Below are 22,013 nucleotides of genomic sequence, written 5' to 3'. Positions count from 1 at the left end.
ACGTCTCCGTTTCCTCTTCTGAGTCACGTTTCGTTTGGAACCTACTCAAAATTCACTGGCAGACCGAGTCCAGCAGGAGTCAGATCCTAAAAGTAGAGTTTCTATCAGCCTTAACCGTAAATGATGGATATCAGGTGCTGTATGTATCAATCTATGCGGTGTCTATAGCTAACGCGTTAAATATCTATCTGAAATGTATGTTCGCAAGAATGAAACTCGAAGAAGGGAAAGAGAGAAATGGGTTAGGTTTTCTCGAAAATCTTTGAGACCAATTTGATAAGTCTCTAGTCGTTCTATCCACAAGTTCTCAAAGAGAGAAAGATGGTTGGAAGCAAAGCCATAGAGGAAGAGTGTTCGGCCATCTTGCTAATTAAATTGTATTTTTCGTCAACATGTAACCTTGGGCATGCTGTGTGCTTGTCTTACAGGTACAGTAATCAAAATTAAATAGAAAGACAGGGGGTCACACACCCATTAATAGCAAAATTCTATGCACTTAATCCCAATACAATTATGTTCTTTACAAACTTGTTGGCATATTGCAACTGTGCTGCTTGAGACGTGGACAGACAATGGATATAGCAAGACTGATGAATTAGAGATGTAGCTTTGGTAGCATCATGAGTTGTTGAATTAAATTGAAAAAGGAATAATGAAATTTTCAAGTGCAAGATAATGGGCAACTTCACTGTTTGGATAAAAATTTAATTTGGGCATATTAACATATGATGAAAATATTAAACCAAAAGAACTTGAAAGTGCTACTGTAGAACTCTTGTACGGTTAGGAAAGTCTAGAAATAACACCACTAGATTTTGTAGTTATCAAAGGAAATAACCCCTATCCCAAGAGAAATGTCTTTGGATCGTAAATGGGTTAATTTGGCTTAAATCATTCACTAAATGAACCACGTTCAGGCCATGGCATGTCTAATCTATTTCAACTCTTTTAATTAATGAGAGACCTTGCATATTTTGTCATTGGATCATGCTCTATGGGATGTGAGGCTGTGTTCCATGTTTGGCGAGATTAAGGCATGCAATAGGATAAGCCTTTCTGTGATGTCGTGGGATTAGATAGTGGGCACATCCTTTATGAGATGTGCCACCATGTCACTTTTGTGGTGAGATTGAGGCTTGTATTAGGACTAGCGTTTCAAGACCTCGCCATGGAGCCGTGTCCTACGAGATGGGATTTGGATGTGTGTTAGAATTTAGCCCTTTTGGGTGAGATCCAAAGTCATTACAGAGCTTTTAAGGCTCACTTTCCACTTCGTCTCCATATAAACGTGATGGGAATAGGGCAGATCCAATTGGAATTGGTAGAGGCCTCGGCACCTCCACGGAGAAAACTTCCTTGGTGTATTTTGGCCCACTGCATCTAATTTTTTGTTTCATTACACAGTAATATGTCAATCGTATTTAGAAAAAAATATTATATATATATATATATATATATATATATATATATATATATATATATATATATATATATATATATATTATTGGGAAGTCTCTAATCTCATCAAAATCCTAAAATAAATACTATGTCATGTATTTAATCCTATCCAACAATCATAAAAATCTTTACAAAAAACAATGAAATTAAAATCTATTAATATTCATATATGTATTTGAGAGAGAGAGAGAGAGTGAGAGAGAGAATTTGGTTTCGAGGTCATGAGAAGATATAGACCAACATGTTTCTAGAATTTTCTGTTTTAAAATATAGATCTTTTTTATTAATCTTTTTTAAGAATTTATTTATTAGAGTATTTATTACATGTACATGTTTATAGAACTTCTAAGAATTCATATTGATATGCTTATTGCTTCTTTTTTTTTATCGTAATGCTTGTAGGGTGTAATTTTCTCTAATGTTTTGGTTACATAAATTTGATAATTAGTGCTTTCCTATGCTTCATCTGTTGTAACAATTTTTCCCTTTAATATTTTCCAATCATATTAAAGAAGAAAAATGGAAAATTTTCACTTTTCATCATAACAAATAAAACAACAACATCTACAATTTCAAGCCTATGAACCTTTACTAATTAAAAAAGAAAAATTGAAACTTACAAATTATATGGATTTAACTTATAATGCATATAATTAGTTCCTTTAATTGCTTTATGGATTAACATGATGCATGAATCAAAATTTTAGTTTTTACTATTAAATTTTTATCATTTTGATAATCTCCAAAACAAATCTTAGCTCCACCCCAGGATGGGAGTCGAAAGCACTTAGACCTGAATACTTAAGAATATGAGAGATGAGAGAAAAGAAGAAAGTCAATGTAGACAATTGTAGAAGAGATGATGAGGTGCCAACATGCTACAAAGAAGCTAATTTCAAGAGATGTTGCTGATCTCAAAATGTATCTTAAGAAAAGTTCTCGTTCTTCATTGCTTCGATCGACTACACAATGAATAAGAGAAGAAGTGCCAGAGCAGGAGGTGAATATTTTTGTGCTTTCCCTTCATATTTTATTATACATTTGTATCACCTTTTGTTCTTTTTGATCTCCAGTGTCTATGTTCAACTTATATTTATTAATTAATATAGTATTGAAGTGCTCCCAATATCATCGTTATTGCTTTGCATAAGAAAGATCATTTTCTGTAGGCAATTTTCATGCATAAATAAAACATCTAATCCTTTAATATGCAAATCAGTATGTATGTATGTATGTATAGATTTATTTTTGAAATGATAACAAGTACAAGATTGAAAATATTACTAATTAACGATGTAGTGGAACTAGACTAGTCAAAAAGGTGCTTTCAAGGTTATAATATTTTACTATATACAAAACTAGCTTTAGGGTGGATTCCTTTCGAGGAAAAATGCGACAAGTTGAAGTGCTTGTTGTGCTTGGTAACTTAGAACTTTATGTCCTGCTCCTCTAACCGTTGCAAATGTTAAATTACCATGGTAAGTCACACTATATCCACCAACCTGTTGATCAAAGAAAAAGGTTATAAAGGTTATAGATAGTTGCATAAGATAAGTTTTTATACTAAATAATAAATGAGCTCCAAATCTCAAATAAATTAAAGAAGGTAGTTGTTTCGAATAGTTGCAAATGATCGGTTGATAAAGTTGATATGATTTAAACTGCCACCTTGAGATGCCAAGAGGGGAAGATAAAGATGTAGTAGTCAATATGAATATAACATTACACAAGTTACTTATAGCCTATTTGAATATCATTTTTTCATAACAAAATTTTATATAGCGTAGAGAATAGGGTTAAATTGATGATAGATACTTAACTAATAACTTCAATCTTACTCCTCTGTCCGAGTGGCAACTAGGGGCACAACTAGGTTGACTCACCCCCTCCATTGTTGCTTCTGAGGTAGCGACGGCGGCTGAGTTTGCCTTCTCCGGGGATCTTCGTCGGGCAACCTTGGACAGTTTTTGCCAACTGTCCAGGTCTGGCGGGGAAGCAGGCGTTTGCGGGCCCCCTTCTTAGGAACCTGGTTCTGAGTCAGGGGCCACAGTCAGTGAGTCAGACCGAGCCCCTAACTCGGTCGTCTTCAACTTGTGACTCCTCCCTTTTGCTACCCGGGGTTGCCGGATGCTCCTCATGGCCAGCCAAGGGCCGTATAGCAGCTGCTCATCTTTCTTCGGCCTCACCTCCCCAAACCGCCCAGGCTCCTTCGAAGGGGTTGACCCTACCACATACACCCCATCACCAGTAGCCTCCCCTGAGTCAATCCCTGCCCTGCCGAAGGGGAGAATGCACAGCCCGCTTCTCCATGACCGATTCTTCCACATTTGAAATAGAAAGCTGGCGGGTTTTCATAAATGAAAGCCTGTCAGAACTTGGCTTCCCCTTCTTCCGTGGCACCCCTAACAAAGATACCTGTCATGAGGGGGGCGTTGATGTCCAGCTCAATCTTGACCCTAGCAAAGCCGAGCTTCGTCCCCTGGTCGGTAACCCGTCCAAGGCTAACGGTTTCCCAGTCGTCGCTGCAATTTGAAGGTTAGTTTCCTTCTCCCAAAAGTCCAAAGGCAGCCGTGGGAGGCGCATCCACACCACCACACAGCTGATCTCGCCAGAACCAGTTATGAAGTTGGGCTTCCATCATTCCATCGCGAATGGCTGGCCAGTGATCAGCCACGGCCCCTGCATCAGCGCTGCCTCCCGATCCTTCTTGTAGGTGAATCGGACAGTGAGAACCCCATCCGATAGAGAAGAACATTCCACATTATAGCTCAGCTTCCCCGCCCGGCGCACCTCTCTGGCTACCCACTCGGTCGGAACCATCCTCCCGACACTCCGCATGAACACCGTCATGCTTTGCCAAGCTCTTCAGGTCTTCTCCAACCTCTCTGCAGGCACCTCCAGGACATCAGCGAAGTGGATCTACAATTGAAGCAGCTCTCGGTCAGTAATCGGATAACTCGTCCATTCTGACTGCCTTGGCCGGCCCTTGGCCGCCACCGCCGCCCAGGACGGCCCCTTCGCCTCATCCCGCGCAAGGTGGTGCGTCGTGTCCTCAGTCCTCTCAGCCTCTGGAGACGCCGCCTCCTCCACCCCTGTTTCCGCCATCATTTACATTTATATATATATATATATATATATATATATATATATATATATATATATATAAATGTTTATCAAATTTATTTACATTTAATGCATTGATGGGTTCTCGTTTTTCAAGAATGTATTTGCATTTAATGCATATGACTAACACCATAGTCACAAGCCCATGTACATTTGAAATCCTGTTCCTTTTTTATTTTCATAAAAAAGTTCTAGCCAGGTGACTCTAGATGAAACAACCAGTTCTATATGTTTGTTAAACTTATTAAAGACATGTGACAAATGAAGTTATTTGACTGTTAAAACATAAGAGCTCTGATGTATATACAGGTTCCAAATATATACATAAGAGGCTGGGTTCAAGTCCTCACCCCTCCCAAGGCCCTGGATTGCCTGGATTTTTTTTCCTTGTTTCATTTGGTTGTCGATGGACAAATTAGTAAATCATATCCTCAGATGTCCTTATGAATCATAATTGTAAGTAGAGCTTTTTCTCTGAGATGATGGGAAGATTAAAGGAAACTAAAGTAATTTTTGGAGTACATCTATGAACTAATGGGGCCTTGAGTGAACCAATTAATTGAAGTACATCTTGTCTCCCATACAAAGACTAATTCCAAATTGCAAACGGTGAACATGATAATTCTTTCCTCTTTAATCACAAGTTAAAATGAAGATTTAAAATAAATGCAGACTAGCTTATATCTGCACAATGTTTTATAGGATGAAGAGAATTGAAAATTTTCAGCGCAAGTTAGATCAGAATGCTACCCGACCGTGGAGCAAGAGGTGATGAACGACGGGTCTCCTGGGGTTTGTGGGAATGGAAAAAATGACGCGAGTTTGGGATGGGAAATGCGGTGCTGGCGTGCAGCGAGTTGCCGAGTTTATATCTGTAGGTCAAGCGTGGAACAAGGAACAAATGGGCCGCCACGATCATATCGATCATTTTTTTTATTTTTTTCATGAATATTCTTCTAAACATCAAATTTTGTATAAATATTCTCTCAAAATTGATATTTGCATATATACTTTCGTAAAATACTTGTTTTGCTATTCTACCCTTCTTTTATCTTTGTTTTTACATATGTACCCACACCATCTAACGCCGTTAAAAAATTAATGGTTTCAAATTAAAATGATTAAAATATCCTTCATGGATAGATGTGTAAGAAAAACCATTTATAAAACAATTGCGATGGTGGACAAAAAAATAATTTCAAAATTATATTTTATTTTTAATTAAAATAAATATGGTTTTTATTAACAACTATTATATTTGGGGCATTTGCACAAAAAATTCCCGGTGGTCAACACACAATATGTTTCTTTTTGATCTTTCCATTTTCGATCCGATCCATTCGTTCGTAGAGCTATTTACTCGATCGCAGACATTTCTGCAACACCTCTAACAGAGGAACAATGTTTTATAAGGGTACAGAAATAAATATAAATTTGAAGAGGGTATTCACGCAAATTTGAATTTTTAGAAGGGTATTCATCAAAAAAAATCTTTTTTTTGTTTCCCTTTCTACATGTTAATATTTGCTTTAAGAAGTCGTTCAAAGAGCACTCATACAACATGACTCAATCCAAACAACATGTATGATTCGCCCATATTTATAGAATGCAAGCTAACCAATCAGCCACCTTAGTTAGGGCTGCACATGGCTGCTTTAGTCCACCACTAAACCCGGTTTTCACCTACTTAAACTTGATCTAATCTGATGAAGACTTGTGGATCGATCAAGTTGCCTCAACCATGGACTCTCATGTCATCCAGAACTGCCCGATTTAGGGCATATCATTGGATTTGAACCGATACGAAACTCATGTTTGGATCGATAAAGACCCGGTATCATCTCATATCAAACTGTATCGAATTATGTATTGACCCATACCGAGATATACCAACATGTAACAAGATATACCGAAATAAAAAAGGAGTGAAAACAATGATTCCAGAGCTATTTCGATATGAGATGCATACCATACCCCACTGTCATGTACCTTATTGGACCAATAATATACTAGTATGGTATCCAGTATCAAGATTTCAGATCTTGGTTTCAACAGCGGGATCCAATTTTACAACCAGGTTAGGTCTTAGTTTTATATTTTCTGACTCACAACCTGAACTGGCACATATATGAACAAGGTCTAACTTGAGTTAACAAAAAAAAGAGGACCGATGTGATTCGTCCTGATCTAAAAATTCAAATTATATTGAATATCTTCTCCTTTCCAATTCAATGAATGAATTCTCATTTAAATTACTCCCTCTTTGCTCGTCTCAAACAACTACTCCATTTCATCTGCTTTCACTTAACTTATGTTTAAACATCCATTATTTATTTTGAAGGATTTATATGTTCTCAAATATAGCAATACTTCTTTTAAAAAAAGTTATATTTTGTAAATTTGTATCTTAAAAATGGTTAATTTGTTGGATGAAATAGTTTTTTGGACAAAAATTTATATTTCTAATTTATTTGAATTTTTTGTGATTTTATATTTAAATATCAATTACTATGTTTTTACCTATAGAAATATAGTTCAACTCCTGATCCAAACTCTAGACCTGACATAAACTTATTGATCAAGACTCTGACATTTTGGGCTGGGTCCTAGCTATTCTTGACCTTGATCCAACTTGAATGCCCTTGTGGGCTTTCCATGAACCCACCAACCCAGTCTATCCTGATCATCTAATAAGCTTGATCCTAACATGAAACTGAGCCGGTAGAGGTCAAACATGCTCTGGTTCGGGTGACTCGTTTGGAACCCCAAACTTATCTTAGCGTCTTCGAAGATATGAGGAATCGTGGCCTGTTTTTTTGGAATAATTTGGCAATGTTAAGCTTTTTTTAGCAAATTAATTAAAAAAGTAGATATATTTTTGTTATATAGTATAACCCTATGCGCGTGTATGTGTAGATATTATAAATTTAAAGCTTGAAGCCTATAAGCCATAAATAGGAGTTGCAAGCAATGGGAGCTTGCACTACAAAAAAAATAGTCTTTTCCGATATTTTTTAGAGCCGGTACCAATGTTTATAAGCGTCAGTAATTTTGGTGTCGACGCTTTGAAAAGCGTCGCAAAACCGTCGGGTAGATGGGAGTGGAAAAAGCGTCGGCAAAAACTGAAGCTATGCCGATGCTTATAAACATCGGCCTAGTTTGGAGTCTGCCGACGGTAATAAGCATCGGCAAAAATCGAAGATAGGTACACGCATTGTTCTAATTATTTTTTTTAAACAAAATATTTAAAAATTTTAATCCTAGAAGCCTTGAGGACTGCTTCCTAAGGCGGTCTAGAGGTGAGAAAGAAGAAGAGGAAGAGGCGAGGGAGGGGGCCTTCATTCCCATCACTATTCCGAATCACTGTACATGCTTGCTCGTGAGGATCCCCAAGAGTTGAAGGGCCATCCAAACAAAGGGATTCAGCATCTCCTCACTGCGATCAAAATTTTCATTAAGAATAGAAAAAAGTAGCTCAGATCGGAGAAATATATACAAAGAAAAATCTCGGACAATGTGGAGCAGCCGATAAGGAGGAGGAGAAGCTCACTAGAATTTGATGATGTCTAGCTTACTGTGCAAAAATAGATGAACCCCCTCCAATCTCTCGAATCCTCATAGATTCATGCAAGACAGCAAAAAAATAGACCGACTCGCATCACCCAATCGATCGGTCCAAGAAACAAAGGCGAAATATATACAGAAAAGGAGATCGAAACCTAGGATTTTCCAGACGAGGATCAATTTCTTGGGTTTCTATCTAAAAAATTGGAATTAGAGACTGAGGGGAAGAGGAGGAGGAGATGGGGGAGGGGAAAGGGGTCATGGACACTGTCCCCATGCATGCTTCAATCCAATCAAAACGATGATAGAAGAGAACATCTCCTCCCCCTAAGGGGACCATGGCCATGGCTCTAGAGGGGTTAGGGATCAGGAGGGGGGGGGGGGGGGGGGGGGGGGGGCGCTGGAGGAGTTAGGGATTGGGAGGGGGGGATTTATGTGGGTGGGTTTTGAGGGAAAATGGGACTCCAACGACGCTTTAGAGAAAGTGTCATGGGGGTGGGGGCTGGGTTCATTTAGCATTGTTGGACTTCCGATGACGCTTTAGAAAAAGCGTTGTGTGTGTGTGTTGGGGGGGGGGGGGGGGGGGGGTCATCTGGACTCCAACGACGCTTTTAAGCATCATCTAATCACTTCACTCTTTTTTTTGGGCCTCCAACAATGCTAGTAAATGCACGAGGCTATCTAGCGTTGTCATAATATCATGACCGCCGACGTTACTTATAAGCATCGACATATTTTGGCACTGGAGCCAAAATTACTGACGCTTCTACCTAGCGTCGGCATGTAAATGTCGAGATAACCAACTTTTCTAGTAGTGTTGAGAAGAAAATACACATGAAATAAGATGACATAAGAAAATAGGAAAAAGAACAGAGAAAGGGAATGATGGATAGGACTGGACCCTTGTTTCCTTTCTTCTTAAAAATATAACTGTTAAGGGGACTTGCTATGGTGCTTCCTAAAATGTTATATATAATAAATTTTTATTTTTATTTACCATTTGTTGGATGTTGAATGATCCAGATTTTTAATAAAGGCGAGTATTGTATGGATGGCAAGTACTGTAATTAGACAAAATATGATGGTTAACGCTTGAGAATGCTTGTGGATAATTTCATAACTTATGCAGCTCGTAAGGGTCCTAGGCTCCTTGCTGATACGTGTGTTGCACGTTTATAAGCATTGGATTTTCATTTTTGATCAATTGATGTTCATAAATGAGAGTCGCTATTTCTAGGTCTTCACATCCTCCTCGAATCCACGATTACCATCTATCTGTCCGGGAGCCATCTCCACCACTTTGCATTCACTTGTTGGTGGCATGTAATTCTTTGGAATATTCTCTTCAATTCCATTGGTTTATAAACCATAACCCCCTCAAAAATTCCAATCTCCACGATCCATTTATATATAAATCAATGATGGGAATAACACCTCCACCAAACAACTGTCTCATGCTAGCTGATTTCTATTTTACGACTTTAATTCATAGATCTTTATAGATCTTTAGAGATCTTTATAGATTTTCTTCCAGATAGGAGAAGCTTTGGGTGGTCTTCTCCTAACCAGCATGCCAAACCTGCTCCTCAAGTAGTATGGTGTACTAATTTATCACTTCTATGCAGGTTCTCTCAAAGAAGAACCAACTGGAACTTTAAAGCAATTTCCAATCCTATTTTGCCAAAAGTGAGAGATTTATATTTCTTATATTTTTGATGCTCAAGCCACCCTCTTCCTAATCTTGATACACCGAATTCCAATTGACCAAATAGTGGAATCCGCTAATATTCTCCTTACCTTTCCAGAAGAAGGCTCCTATCAAGTAATCAATCTATTAACAACCCATTTTGGAAGCTTAAAGGTAGACATATAATAAGAAGGAAGGGCAGTTAGTACTGCATTGATAAGGCAAAACTGACCAGCCATTGATAACAATCTACCTTTTCAAGAGGCAAGTCTCTTATTCATATTCTTTATTAGAGCTAATCAACATTATTTAGGTGGCTTCTTATAATAAAGTGACAGCCCAAGGTAGGTAAAAGGTAAATTTTCCTCCTTATAATTGCTCATAGTGGTAAAGAGTTCCACTTTAGCCTCATCCATGTTAATGCATAGTACTTAGCTCTTGTGGAAATTTATTTTAAGTCTTGAGGTCTCTTCAAATGCAAGTAGAATGGCCTCAGCAGCAATAATATTATCTTTTTTCCATGTACAAAAAAGAAGTGACATCTTCAAAATGTGAATATCTTAAATTATGAAAATTCAACTACTCCCATATGCCTGCAATCAGCCTAATATTTTTTGCATTGATCTAAGAGGATCACCAGACTCAATGTGGACCAGTTTGGCCACTACGAGCATTCAGGAGGATCACCAAACTCAATATAGAATACTTTGGCTAGTATGAGTAATCAGAAGGATCATCAGACTCGATGTGAAACTCTTTGACTACTATGAGTGGGGCTGGACAGTTTTCAGGAGCGAGATCCGCTACATCGAAAAGCTGAGTTGCAGGCTAAACTTCAGAAAAGCCATAATTTGGTCATACGATGCCCAATTGAGATTATCTTTTTTAAAAAAAATTGGATATCTTTTTGAGATCTACAACTTTGGGCTAACCTTCTAGAAGATTGAATCAGGCCAAAATTCTATCATTTAGGCTTTGAAATAGGCTCGTCATACTGAAAGTTTTCTTTTTGGATAAGACTTTGATTGAGCGTAGCTCTTTATTCAATAAGAATTCAACGAAGCAATAAAAGACAGAATTGATGTAGAAGTCGAGATCTACTTGTTTGATATTTTTTATTTTTTTCTACTAGAGATGTCTATTTAAGAAAAAAAAGTCTTACTAAGATTGAAAAGAAAAATCCGACCCAAATTGTGTTAGAACAGACCTCATATTATAAATAAAGGTTATGTATCTCATTTTCTTTTATAGATTAGTGAAAGAAAAGAGTACTTAATGCCCTACTTTCAAGATTCCCTCATCTTCTTCAAGTTTTTTTTTGAGAGATTCGAGTTGAGCGGATTGAAAAAACTCTTTCTTTTCTCTAATCAGATCAAGTTAGCATTAGAGCTTCAATCTTTTATATCTATGGGAGCTTTAGTGCAGGGTATAGATGTGCAAGCAGTACAAGCAGTCAGGAGAAGGGCTATCCATGCTTGAAGTACATTGAAGGATAAAGGCGAGTATAGCTACTTGTTCTACCTTGACAGATGATAAGATGATGGAACATCCCAAACAATTAGAAGAAAAGATAGCCCAACTTATCTAGCTTATGTCTCGATTGGCAACACCTTCAACATGAGCACTAGCAACTCTATCTTCGAGCAAAACCAAGTGGTTCAGCCGCAAAGAAGGAAAACAAGCATTTTTCCATCTCTAGTTCTGATTTAGCAAGAGCTAAATCTCCTAAATAAGGAGAGCTCTGATCTAGGAGGATCACCGAACTACATGTGGACCAATTTAACCACTACTAGTATTCAGAAGGATCACCAAACTCGAAGTAAAATATTTTGGCCACTAAGAGTAATCAAGAGGATCACCAGACTTGATGTGGAACACTTTAGCTATAACAAGTAATCAGGAGGATCATCAGACTCGATGTGGAATACTTTGACTACTACAAGCGGGGCTGGACAGGGTCTAGGAGTGAGATCTGCCACATCGAAAAGCCGAGTTATAGGCCAAACTTCAGAAGGCCATAATTTGGTGATATGATGCCCAATTGAGATGATATTTTTTTTAAAAAAATTGGATATCCTTTCGAATCTATAACTTTTCGCCAACCTTCTAGAAGATTAAATTAGGCCAAAATTTTATCATTTAGGATTCGAAGCGGATTGGTCAAGCCGAAAGTTTCTTTGTTCGATAAGAATTTGACTGAGCGTAGCACTCTATTCGTTAAGAATTCGGCGGAGCAATAGAAGGCAGAGTTATTGTAAGAATCAAGATCTACCTCCTCGAGATTTTTTGCTTTTTTTCTACTAGAGATGTCTATTTAAGGAAAAGAGTCCTAATAGGTTTAGAAATAAGAATCCAACCTAAATTATGTTAGAGCATACCTTACATTATAAATAGAGGATATGCATCTCATTATTTTTAGGATTAATAAAAGAAAAAGAGATTTGAAGTCCTACTTTTGAAATTTCTCCATCTTCTTTTAAGAGATTCGAGTTGAGCGGATTAAAAAAAATCTTCCTTCTTCCCGATCGGATCATGCATAATTAAGTAATTTAGAGAGTACATCTGCAATCAAAATAAATACAGCAAGAGATAGTGGGTCACCTTGCCTCACCCCTTGCTTGCATTTAATCCACTTGCCGGGAGCACCATTAACCAACAAGGCCACTAATGTAGAAGAGAGAAGGGAATGAAGCCAACTAGGCACACAACTTTGGAGGAAATCCTCTTCCAATCAATAGAGAGAAAAAGAAATACCAATTTACTATATCAAAAGCTTTCTCAAAATTAAGCTTACATAGAATTGTAGAGGCCTCTAATCTCTCTCTATGGGCAAGCATCTTATATGCACTTGGGAATTTGTAAAAATTGATCTACCTTTGATAAATGGCGACTAAGATTCATCCATTAGAGTTGGAAGAAATTTTGCAAGTCTAGAAGCTAGGACCTTAGTAATAATCTTGTAAATGTTGTTGAGGAGAGTGATAGGATACAGATCCCAAACCGCACGTATTCCATCTTTTTTTGGAATGATAGTCCAATAGCCAAAATTGATGTTGTGCAAATCCAGAGTGCCATTATGAAAGTCTTCAAGAAGGGCCATAATGTCATCCTTCAGCAGATTCCAGTACCGCTGAATGAAGTGAAAGAAAAACTCATCCAGTTTAGAAACCTTTGAGCCACCTAAGGAAAAAACTGTACTTCTAATTTCATCCTCTGAGAAATCATCAACCACAGATCAACTGAGGGGATATCATGAAAATATATTCTAATCAATGTATAGCTTCAAAGTTTCAGAGGATCCAAAGAGAGTTTTATAAAATGGGTGCAGAAATAAGGCAATCTTATCATTATTCGAGCATTCTAAACCATTGTCCTCTAATGACGATATGTGACCTCTTCTTCTCGTCCTAGAATCTATCTTGTGAATAAAGGTAGTATTTCTATCACCTTCCTTGTGCCAAGTAACTCTAGATCTTTTCCTCCAATAAAGTCCTTCCTTTTCATAAATTTCATGCAAGGACTATTCAATATCTTCTTGGTATTCAATTCAAGGGGAGACCAATATATCTTCTTGACTTTTGACCATTTTTTTAAAATAGACATGGGGCTTTTGGAGATTCTCAACCAACCTGGTTGTAGTATCTTGACACCCTCAAATTTTCTACCAAGAACCAATCATAATATTGTCCATCCCTTCTTCATTGATCCACCAAGTGTCAAATCTAAAAAATTGTCAATGCAAGAATTTGACATCACGATCAAGCACAATCGAAACATGATCTGAGATAGGAGTAGGCAAGGCTCTTTGTATGGACGTTGTAAAAAGACCATCCCATTCTGGTGAAAAATAAAAACTTGTTTAGTCTCACCTAAAAGGGTGGTCTCTTATATTAGATCAAATAAAGTGACGACCTTTGAGATCAATATCCACTAACTGAATAGTAGAAATCAAATCCATGAAAGCAGGAGTATCACATACCGACTGTGGGTTACCTCTTCTATCCAATGAAGACTTCATTATGTTGAAATCTCCACCAATTTCCGAAGGTCCTTTGAAGATGATAGCAACATTAATTTTCTACTACAAACTATCCCCATAGAGTCAGACAGATGAAATTAAATAATATATGTGGTAGTTGAGTTGATAGTTTAATATTCAAATATGCATTCGACTTTTCTTTATATTATTTTGCAATGTAAGGCATGTCTATCCAGGAGACCTATACTTTTATTTTAAAAAATTTAATCTACTTTATATTATGTCATTTTATTTTATTTGGGACTAATAGAGATTAGAGAAGAAAAGTAGATCCTATTTTCAAATATAGGATATTGTCCCCAAGGTAGTGGACCTTTCATTCCGTCCTCAATGAGATCTCAGTCTTAAAAAATGGCCGCAAACAAGCCAAAGATCAAACCATCTCTCGCACTCACGGTTTATAGGATTCTAATAAAACATCGTGTTTAGTTGTCCTTGTTAATTATTGAATTGCTTAGCCAAGTAAGAATTTCTCTTTTACAAGCTTTGTTAAGTTAAATGACATCAAAGTATATCCGAGAGCCTCTAGTCGACTCTTTGAGTCACCATGGAGATGATCCAAGGCCATTCTATTGGTGTTGGGAGAATCAGCCGACTTTCTGATGAAATCCTTCACCACATTTTGTCACCCCTCTCTACTGATGAGGCCATCAAATTGACCACTTTGTCAAAAAAGATGGAGGCACCTCTAGACTTCTATCTATACACTCTCTAATTCAATGTTTTCTGCTTCAAAGTCATAAGGGCACCGCATCGGTCGTGGGAGATGGGATTACATCGAGTTGGAGGAGGGGTTTGGAGTTGAGAGGATAACTGAATGATATTAGTAACGGATAAATTTTCTATATCACCATTGAAAATGGATGGCTAAGTTGAATCCTATCTTTTGAAAAAAAAAGAGGCGCCATAGCAATATCTAAGTATTTAATAACTATTGATTGAAAGATAAAAATGCCTACATTATTTTCCATGCATGTGGCTTGCTAGCCATGACCGGTGCCTCAGCTGCAAAGCCTCAAACCCTTTTCCCTCAACAAATAATTCATGGATTTATGTATTATTTACAAGCTTTACAATTACTTGATATATTAGAAACACATTGGTGAATGAACAAATTATTTATTGAACTATTTAGCTCACCAACAAGGAGAGGACCAAGAGGGCATATTATTGTTCCTACAAAGGAAAGGGAGATGTAGGAAGAGGAGAGAGTGAGGGAGGCCATTGATGACTACTTAGGAGTCCAAAAGCGTTGATTCATTTTTCTTGCCATGAAGCAAAAAATTCGTTTCAAATTACACCACAAATCTAAAGGACCACATAAAGAAATTGCACTTTAGATAATCAATATGAATTCTTTTCTCAAATAGACCAACTTGTTTAATCCATACTTATTTTAGGGTTTTTTTTTGCAATATTAAACCATTATGAAATTTTAAATGCAAAAGTACTAAAATAAAATGTAAGAGCATGAAGTGTAGTTAGAAAACTTTTTCTTTAGGAAAATCTTTAATGACATAAATTAAATGCTTTGACTTTGGCTTCACAATCTATTCAATAGGCCTGACATAATCTTAGAATTTTGATACATGTATAACCAAATTTAGACACATACATATACATAAAAAGCTAGCAAAGACAAGGATAATTTTGATTCAATGTACTCAAATACAGAATATTGAAGGACCTTAGCCTAACCATTTTTTAAAATGAATGCATTAACGAATAGTTCCACATTTCCCTTTGTGCTTGATAATAGAACTTTCATTTGTGCAAGAGAGAGAAAGACAACTAGATAACTGCATGTTTTCAATAATAACAGATAAATAGCTAAAGATATAGCTGAATATGTGGTTCTAATAGATACCTAGAAATCAAGAAAGTCCCATTCGATCTATATTAAACTAGTTTCAAGAAGGAAGTGGCTTTCGATTAAGGAAAAACTTGATGAGAACAAGTGCTCGAAGTGCTTGGTAGCTCGGAACTTGATGTCCTGCTCCTCGAACCGTGGCAAATGTTAAGTTACCATCATAAACAACACTGTATCCACCAACCTATTTGTAATATTTTTAAAAAAAAAGAGAAAGAGAGAGAGATGTTAGAAAAGTTGCCCAAAAGCAGTCTAAATAGTGAAAGATTGTTGAATTCCATGAAGAAAAATAAGGTTTACTATTTAGTTTTAGAGGTTTAGTGATATTTGTATAGGATCTTCTTAATTGACAATTAAATTATGTGATATTTTTTGAAGAAAAAATACAAGACAAAGTAATTCCAAAATTCATTAATAGCACATATTAATTCTATAACAACAAATATATAATAGTAGAACCAAAGTCATTAGATTTAAGATGGACGTGGAGAAATCTGGTAGAAAGAGAAGTGAAATGATGTGGTGTTACCTATCACGTAATAGTCCTCTCATAAACTAGAAACCTGAGTTATTCTTATTAGGCTTTAAAATTATTTTTCCAATAGAATTAGCAATCATTGACTTGGTCTTCAATAGATAAATCCATCTATTGCTTTCAAAATTTATTTCTTAGATTCTACAATGGAGCCATCATCCTAAACTTTGTGGGACATCGAGAATCTTAGTTGGAAAAATCTAAAGATTTTTATCTCTAAATGAAACACTAAAAAAATAAAGGGTAATTAAGATTTTATAACTTTATAATTAGAACAAGAAGAAAGTTATATAGTAGATTTGCATTATAAAGAGATTGAAAAGGAGGTGCCAAGATGTTATATTCCTCTTCAAGATAACAGATTAAGAAAACAGTAAAAGAATGAATTGGCATTGCATTTGAAGAGGACTTTTAAAGGATATACAGCTCAAAAACAACATTATCAATTCAAATAATTTATGTGAGTTGTAATTCTTCATATAATGTTTAAGTGTTACAACGAGAATCATGGTATGGCAATGCAGACCTAATATTGCTTTAATTACCTCTTTTCTTTCTTTTTCTTTGAAACTTACATGTCTTTCTATATATACGAAAAATTCTAAGGAATAATCTTGATTTCATAAATAATTCATATTAGATAAAAGATTTACCTCATTTTTGATAAACCATGGTTGCCATTGAGTTTTCACCCGAAGTTTTAGCTGATTGAGAGAATATCTCGATGAAGTGACAGGAACCCGTCCATCAACATCTCCACTATATTTGAATAAAGAAACTTATTTATCATAATTATGTAATTATCATTGTTATTTCAGAATTACTTTAAAGTTTTAAAATATACCAACAACTTTAATCAATATTACCTATATACCAAAACCTGGACATCATGAGCCATGGATTCCTTGATAAGTGGTAAGACTGTAAAAGGACTATCTGTCCATTGTGTTAACACTTGGCTGCATCATAATATGAGGAGATAAAAAGCATTAAATGATGTATTCTTAAAACTTAAAAAAAATTAAAGGTAAGTTTCACCCCCATGTCCATAAATCTAAATAAATGACAAGTTGTAATTAAACTATATTCGGATGACAATTGAAAACATACCAAAATTTTTTTAACAAATATTAAGTGCTACCTATATTCCCAATATGAAAATTTTGTTCTTGTAAGAAAGTTCAACAATAACTTGCAATTGTAATCTAAAATGAAATACTCCTTCTATTATGACCCTTAAGCAAATTAATGCACATACTTCAATTTTATGTTATGCATCGTTGATAAATTCTGCTTTGATCCAGTAACCACTCCTACAACGCATATTGTTATTATAACATTTCCCCATGGAACTATATATACAAACTTTTACTAGAACATAAAGCCAATATACATAGATGAGGAAGAGTAATCCTTAGCATGTAATGGCCATTCTAATTGTGATTATAGGTTGCATAATATGCCATTGAATTATTCCTACCTTCTTAGAAAACAATTTATCTTTGATTGTGTAACAAATGAACTATAGTTGAAATAACCACCTTTATATATCTTCCGATCTTAGTCGTCAATAAAATGAATTGTCAAGCATATGACATTTATGCTTGTTTTTTCCTGAAAGGGAAAAGAGGTGAAGTTGCAGGAATAGGCTACAGTAGCAATATTACCAACATTAACTCCAATGAAGGTCATTTCATCATGTTCCCCTGAACTTATAGAATGATAACTAGTGCAAATATGAGATATTTGAGAACCCCCAAAAAGGGAAAAGAGTTGCACAAATAATATTTGGGAAGAGAACTCCTTTGGATAAGAAGAGGGTGGTAGGTCTTATTGTCTTTTGTTGAATGGAAGGGGGTAGATCTTCTTGTTCAAAATGCATGCCTTTTGATGTTTAATCAACGAGACCATAATCGATGCTCAATCCTTAAGAAATAATAAAGAGAGTGTAAGCGACGTCATGGTAGGGACTTAACTTAGGATAGAGTATAACATTATAAAAATAATTTTATGAAGCTATTGGACAATGGTTTATTGCTCTTTCTTCCTCTACAATTGGAGGACATCATTCCTCACAATCATATTATTTAAACAAGAATGCACATGCAATGTTCTAATAACAATAATAGATGAAATCAGAAATGGTATAGTAACTTATATATGCAACTCAAGAGTCACTCAGCTGGTGTGTTGAATTCTTATTGCTCCCTTTGAATTGACATTATGTAACTTATTCTATGTGACGAAGCAAATGCACAGTGCAAACTAGTTGAATGACTTTTTTTTCGAGTGATTTTACTGAGTTACCATAGCATTGAGCATACCAAATCAGAAAAACTAATCCTTAGTGTTATTGCGGGAAAATGAACTAGTTTAATCAATTTTCTATGTTGGGTCAAGGCATAGAAGATAATCAAAATTATCTGAACTCTAAAACACCGGTCCATACTCCATGATACCTTCCAAGTTTAAGGCCCCGGTCAAAGTACACTTGATTTTTGGTGGCCAGCAATGCTGCAAGGTAGGATTTCTTATCCAGAAGAAAAGGGAAGAAGGGCAAATGATCGTTGAATGGTTCAAAAATACATGTAGTACAAATGTCACTATGTGAGGCCCCACTAAGCCTTGCAACCAAAGAAATCAAGCAAAAGCAAGTGGTTCAAAAGTCATATGGACTTGCAAGAAGTCTAGATATGTACAAGAAGAAAAGTCATGAACCACTCCTTCATTTACATCATTCTGGCGTTGGCATGTGCTTATCACCTACGTACGAGCTTGGGCGGATTAGCAATAATGGGAACACGTACAACATGATATGACCACGAAAATCTTATATAGATTAATTCCATTAGCAATCGTTGATTGGTCGGCTGGCTTCATGCGCTTAACAGGTCGTGCACGGCACGTAGTGCTTAATTTCTTGTGAGGACCAGTGGAGTCTCTAATTAATTTTAATCTCTGAGTTTGTGACATAGGATTGTTTTCAAAATAGGAAATTAACGTACACCACTTGAGCTAAGCAGGAGCAAAAAATTCATTGGATGGCCTTCGTCAATATCACATTAGAACATGCGTGGAGGCACCAGGATTTGTGGAGGCTATTTGGATCTCCTTAATTAGCCACAGCTACATGCAACGCCAGCTATTGGGTTTGTGTGTCATTTGACCACCCTATGGACACGTCCCATTTGCTTCCCTCAGCATGATGTGGCAATTACGTTGGGCAATCAAAACAACCTATGTAAGACCTAAGCCTCAACTTCGTGATAATGGTCCCGTCCTCTTGAGTTGCAATGAAGATTTTAGGCACACACAATAAAATATATTTTAATCTAACAAGAAGCTTAATTAAGTATGGGGGCATACCTGCAACCAGACCATGTGTAGTTGAGTCTGGTGACATTGGCATGAAGAGCCATTTGCACTTCGGCAGTGTTGAGATATGCACTCACGTAGTCAGCAGTGCATGGGTCGAAATTTTCAATCTGGATCATTCACAACGTAAAAGTCCCTCAACAAACCTTGGCTGGTAAATTAAGAATATGAGAAGAAGAGGCAACAAACCGAGTATCCCTTAGGAGAACGAGTGATGGTGGGTGAAGTGCAGAGAGGAGCATAGATGTTGTAGAGATTGATCGTTCCGAGTGACTCAGCGGCAACGTCCACCGCCTGTAGGCATTGCTTCGGCTGGCTACTGGCATTGGGTGAGAAATTGCAGTAGTTGTGGATTACATCAATGGCCTCATCTGAGATCAATGCATGAGTCCAGAAATAGTCAAACATCCCCTTGCCGTCCGTTTCGGTGTTGATCACTCCATTGCCAATCTACGAAAATTGGCCAATCTTAATTTCAGTAAGTGCAACAAGATTAATAGAACATGATCAGATCACTCCCTTCATATTAAGATACGACAAGAAGCTATAATTGATTTGAAGCTGGATACCATGATGCCTTTAAGGTTGATCTTTGACTTCTTGTGTTGGAGTATGGTATGAGCGAGCTGAGGGACATAGTGGCCCCCATAGCTCTCCCCAGCTATATAGAAATCCCTTCCTTTGTACTCTGGGAATCTCTCCATCCAGTTCACAAGAAACACGTAGGCATCCTTGGCTGTCTTGCTGTCCCCACTATTGCCGTAGTCGGAGGTGGTGTTGGAGTAGGAGAAGCCAACACCAGCTGGGCTCTCCAAGAACAGCACATTAGCCACTGCAATTCCCAAACAATATATCACAAACCATGTGAGTTATTACAGCAAAAGATAGCGAAGGTAAACAAAACTAAATCTGAATCCTTAAAAAAAACAAAACAAGAAAAAAAAACCTCTATTCCATGCATATGGATTTCTGAAGAGCGTCTTGCCGTCGCTCATGACGCGAAAGGGTCCTAGCTCCTCCATCGCTCCAATTCCGAAAGACGAGCAACCCGGCCCTGATAACATCAAAAGAAAGAAGACGATTAGATATTCCTATCATGCAAGGTTCTTCATAAATGATACAACTGATCTTTTGGCTATTCACCTCCATTGAGCCAGAGAACCAGCGGTCTGGAAGAAGGATCAGCAGTTGCAGCCTCGGTGAGGTAGTAGAAGAGGGCTCTGCCGGCTTCCTTGTCTACCGTGACGTAGCCTCCATACTGATCAAAATCCACGCCTTCAGGCTGGCCAGGCAACTTGATGATCTTGTCACTCTCTTTCAACCCCTGCTGCGGATAAGTTTTCGACGACATATCGGAGAAAAGAGCAGTGGCATAAGAAGAAGCATTTGCAGCAGCTGGTGCTCTCTTTAACATGAGGGCATCGAAGTAGAGCTTGCTGAGGGCATCTCCCTGCCATGTTGCTGGGCCTCGGCGCCCTCCCCTAGCACCACCTGTCGCTATGCTGGCCAAGAAGCACAGCAACAAGCACAAGAACATTCTCCCCATCATCCTTCTTCTCTCACTCTCGGTTCCTTGTTTCTCTTTGGATCTCGATCCTCTATGTATAGTCTACAACTTTAGTTTTCTTCACATTCAACCATCACTGGGTAAACTTTGAGTCTTCGCGCGTTTACAAGACCAGGCAGGTTATGCATATATAATTCAAAACTTTTTTATGGTCCAAGTCGTCCTAGTAGTCAACAGAAAAAGAAAGAAGAAGAATAAGGGGGTAAATTCTTCTGGGAAGTCTTAAGACTTTAAACTGGCAGTGCGGGTTTTCCAATCCGGTGTACCACAAGTTCTGTACTGTTGTGCAATAGTAACGACGTGGCCACGTACAAGTTTGCCCGAGAAAATACGCACGCGGCAGGGTGGAACCCATGGAGGAGAAAATAAGCGGTGGAGTTGCCTCGGCCCAATCTCTAGGGTTCCGCAATAGAAATAGAGGTTGATAAGGAAAGAATCCCACCTCATAGGAAAGACCAGTTGTACAACGACTCAATACCTAAAATCTCTCACAAGACTTAGTCAATTACTCTCTATATGAGAGACTCCCAACGGCTCTATTCTTCCCTGTTTTAAATCCATCAATCTCTCTCTAATTCTATGTACAGAATATTACAATATGTAATATTGTTTATTTAAGCGAATCAAACGAATGCTCATCTTATCCGAAAGAAAGCAATTCAAATATTGTTTGTCTGCAATATTATTTATGGTATCAAAGCTATACGGCTCACACCCCTCTCTTTTTTGAAAAGATTCACACCCTAGCTTCCGCAAACAGCTTTCTTCTCTCTTGATTCAACTATGGCCGCTATC

At 37.2% G+C, this 22,013-nt stretch overlaps 1 protein-coding gene across 1 annotated transcript; it reads right to left on the bottom strand.

The window, feature by feature from the left end:
- Positions 1-15,501: 15,501 nt before the first annotated feature.
- On the bottom strand, positions 15,502-21,422 carry LOC103702566 (serine carboxypeptidase II-3-like). The gene is made up of 8 exons (XM_008785055.6): positions 20,795-21,422; positions 20,598-20,705; positions 20,221-20,483; positions 19,841-20,101; positions 19,643-19,761; positions 17,143-17,235; positions 16,930-17,035; positions 15,502-15,925 (listed from the first exon to the last, which is right to left on the bottom strand). The coding sequence occupies exons 1-8, from the start codon at positions 21,198-21,200 to the stop codon at positions 15,782-15,784; spliced, it is 1,500 nt and encodes a 499-aa protein (XP_008783277.3). The 5' UTR covers positions 21,201-21,422; the 3' UTR covers positions 15,502-15,781.
- Between the last annotated feature and the right edge of the window lie 591 nt (positions 21,423-22,013).

The sequence above is a fragment of the Phoenix dactylifera genome, chromosome 12, assembly GCF_051530095.1.
Source record: "Phoenix dactylifera cultivar Ajwa chromosome 12, Ajwa_hap1_PhDact_Kaust_v1.1, whole genome shotgun sequence".
Classification (NCBI taxonomy): Eukaryota; Viridiplantae; Streptophyta; class Magnoliopsida; order Arecales; family Arecaceae; genus Phoenix; species Phoenix dactylifera.
The sequence above is the reverse complement of the archived record's forward strand: the minus strand, read 5'-3'. Positions and strand labels throughout refer to the sequence as shown.